The sequence below is a fragment of the Myotis brandtii genome, unplaced genomic scaffold (genome assembly GCF_000412655.1).
Source record: "Myotis brandtii unplaced genomic scaffold, ASM41265v1 scaffold975, whole genome shotgun sequence".
Taxonomy (NCBI): domain Eukaryota; kingdom Metazoa; phylum Chordata; class Mammalia; order Chiroptera; family Vespertilionidae; genus Myotis; species Myotis brandtii.
The window spans coordinates 460416-462426 of record NW_005372049.1 but is presented as its reverse complement, the minus strand read 5'-3'; the positions used below and the strand labels follow the sequence as shown (position 1 = coordinate 462426).

The following is a 2011-nucleotide window of genomic DNA, read 5'->3' as shown; positions in this document are numbered from 1 at the left end:
GGCTCCTAGATGCCGATGGCCTGCAGCACCCGCCTCTCGCTGTCGCTGAGGTGGCCCGAGAACACCACATAGCAGGGCTGCTGCGCGAACTGACACAGGAAGTCCGTGAGGTACGCCTGCAGGGAGCAGAGGGCAGCGCCGGCTACACACCAGGCGTCCAGCACCCAGGGGTGGCCGCCCGCACTCTCGGATCTGGTTTGGGTCCAACTGGGAAGCACCCTCTCCCCGGACCTTCACCGCAGCCTCCGAAGTGGAACCCCATGCCCCCGCCCCCAGCAAGACAGGAACTCGGCCCAAGGCCGCAGGATGAACAGGCGGGCGAGCCTGGCTCCTGTGCCCTCACCTGCAGGTCCACCTGGTAGAGGGGGTCCTTCAAGGCGTCGGGGTCGTCCTCCTCGTCGTCCTCGTAGTAGTCCTCCTCTGTCAGACACACGCGAGGATGTCAGACAGGAGCTGGCCCGCTAAGCCCCCGCCCTCCTCCTCGTCCTCCTGGTCCTCCTCCTCGTCCTCCCACATGTCATTGGAGTCGTCTGCTTGGGGAGGAAAAGCAGCTGCAGCCACACACACGTTCCACCCCAACGTGAGCAGGTGCAATGGGTCCGTCTGTGACTGCGGCCTGCACCTCCCATGGGCAAACCGGGTGGCAAATCCCCAGGAAGCTTGAAGGAAGGGCGGGTGTCCGGGGGGGAGGCGGGGTACGACGATGACTGAGGCTGGGATGCTCTGGGAGAGCCACCGCAGGCGGGCGGATGCAGGGTCCCTGGGAGGCGGGCAGAGCACCTTGGCCCCACTCCGCGGGGGCGGCCTGGCGGGCAGCGTTGGCCTCCATGACGTTGGACAGCTCGTTGATGATCAGCTTCAGGATCTTGACCAGCAAAGGAATGTTTGTCCAGCGCTCGGGGTCTGGAGGAAAGAAGAGGCTTCGATTCAGACTCGGCTCCCGGCCACGCCGTCCTGCAGGGATGCTCAGCAGTCCACCCGCCGGCTCCGCCCCAGACCGCACCCAGGCGCTCCAGCAGCCCCCACCCGGTGACACCCCCTCATCTGCCCGGTGCCGCCACAGGTCAGAGTTCGGGAATGAAAGGAGGCAGGTTTCGCCAATAAAGCTGGGGCACCAGGTAGGGGCCTGGAGCCGAGCACCCTGCAGGTCAGGCACACTCACTGCCTACAAGGCACGGGGGTCAGAGGCCGAAGCTGGCCGATAACCAAGACTGGACTTGGCCCCGAAGCCCAGGAGCTGGAAGCAGGGCCCCTGGTGCCGAGACAGCGCCTGCCATCTCAGCGGAGGGAGGGAGGCCACTGTGCGGACCCACTGCTCCTCAGCAGCCGCCACCCGCAGTGCCCCCTGCCTCCCGTCTCCCCGCGTCACCCACTCTTGGCAGCCTTGGCGCGGGTGCGGACGCCCTCGTCCACGCTGTAGATCTCCTCGCCCTTCACGCGGATATCCTGCAGCCGCTTGTCGTCCGTGTTGATGCCGTGCTGGAGCAGCTTGCACAGGGCCACGGAGCTGCAGGGCACGCGGGACGCCTCAGCCACCGCCCGAGGCCACCCACGGAGACGAGCTCCACGTCCGAGACTCTGACGTGAAAGCAGAGCTCGGGTGGGCGAGCCCCCAGGGCCGCTGGCCACGGAGGAAGCCCCACCCACTGTGGCCAACGTTGACGCCGGCATCGGAACGTCAGGGACAGGCGGGGCGGAGCAGACGCGGAGACCAGGGGCAGCGCCAGGAGAGGCCCACCTGACTTTGCCCTCGTACTGGCCGTAGAACAGGTGCTGCCGGCTCGTCCACTCGGCCATCACGAACTCCAGGGCGGGCTTGCCGGTGGGCCCGGGCAGGCTGCACAGGAACTCCAGGAGGGGCTCCAGCTGGGTGTGCACCAGGTGGGCGAACACCATGATCAGGGACTGGGAGCGAGAGGGAGGCCGCGTCAGGACACACAGACACGGAGCCTCCTTGCCAGCGTCTCAGGCCCACACGACCGACCAGGAACCGCCTGTCCTCAGGGCGGGC

The 2011-nt window shown here is 67.3% G+C and overlaps 1 protein-coding gene across 1 annotated transcript in view; it reads right to left on the bottom strand.

Annotated features, from left to right (window-relative positions):
* Positions 1-5: 5 nt before the first annotated feature.
* The window catches only part of IPO9 (importin 9), a 24791-nt gene continuing 22785 nt past the window's right edge, over positions 6-2011 (bottom strand). The window contains 6 exon segments of the mRNA XM_005886378.1: positions 6-116; positions 344-432; positions 435-530; positions 781-903; positions 1374-1507; positions 1739-1905. Coding sequence (XP_005886440.1) covers positions 6-116; positions 344-432; positions 435-530; positions 781-903; positions 1374-1507; positions 1739-1905 — 720 coding nt within the window.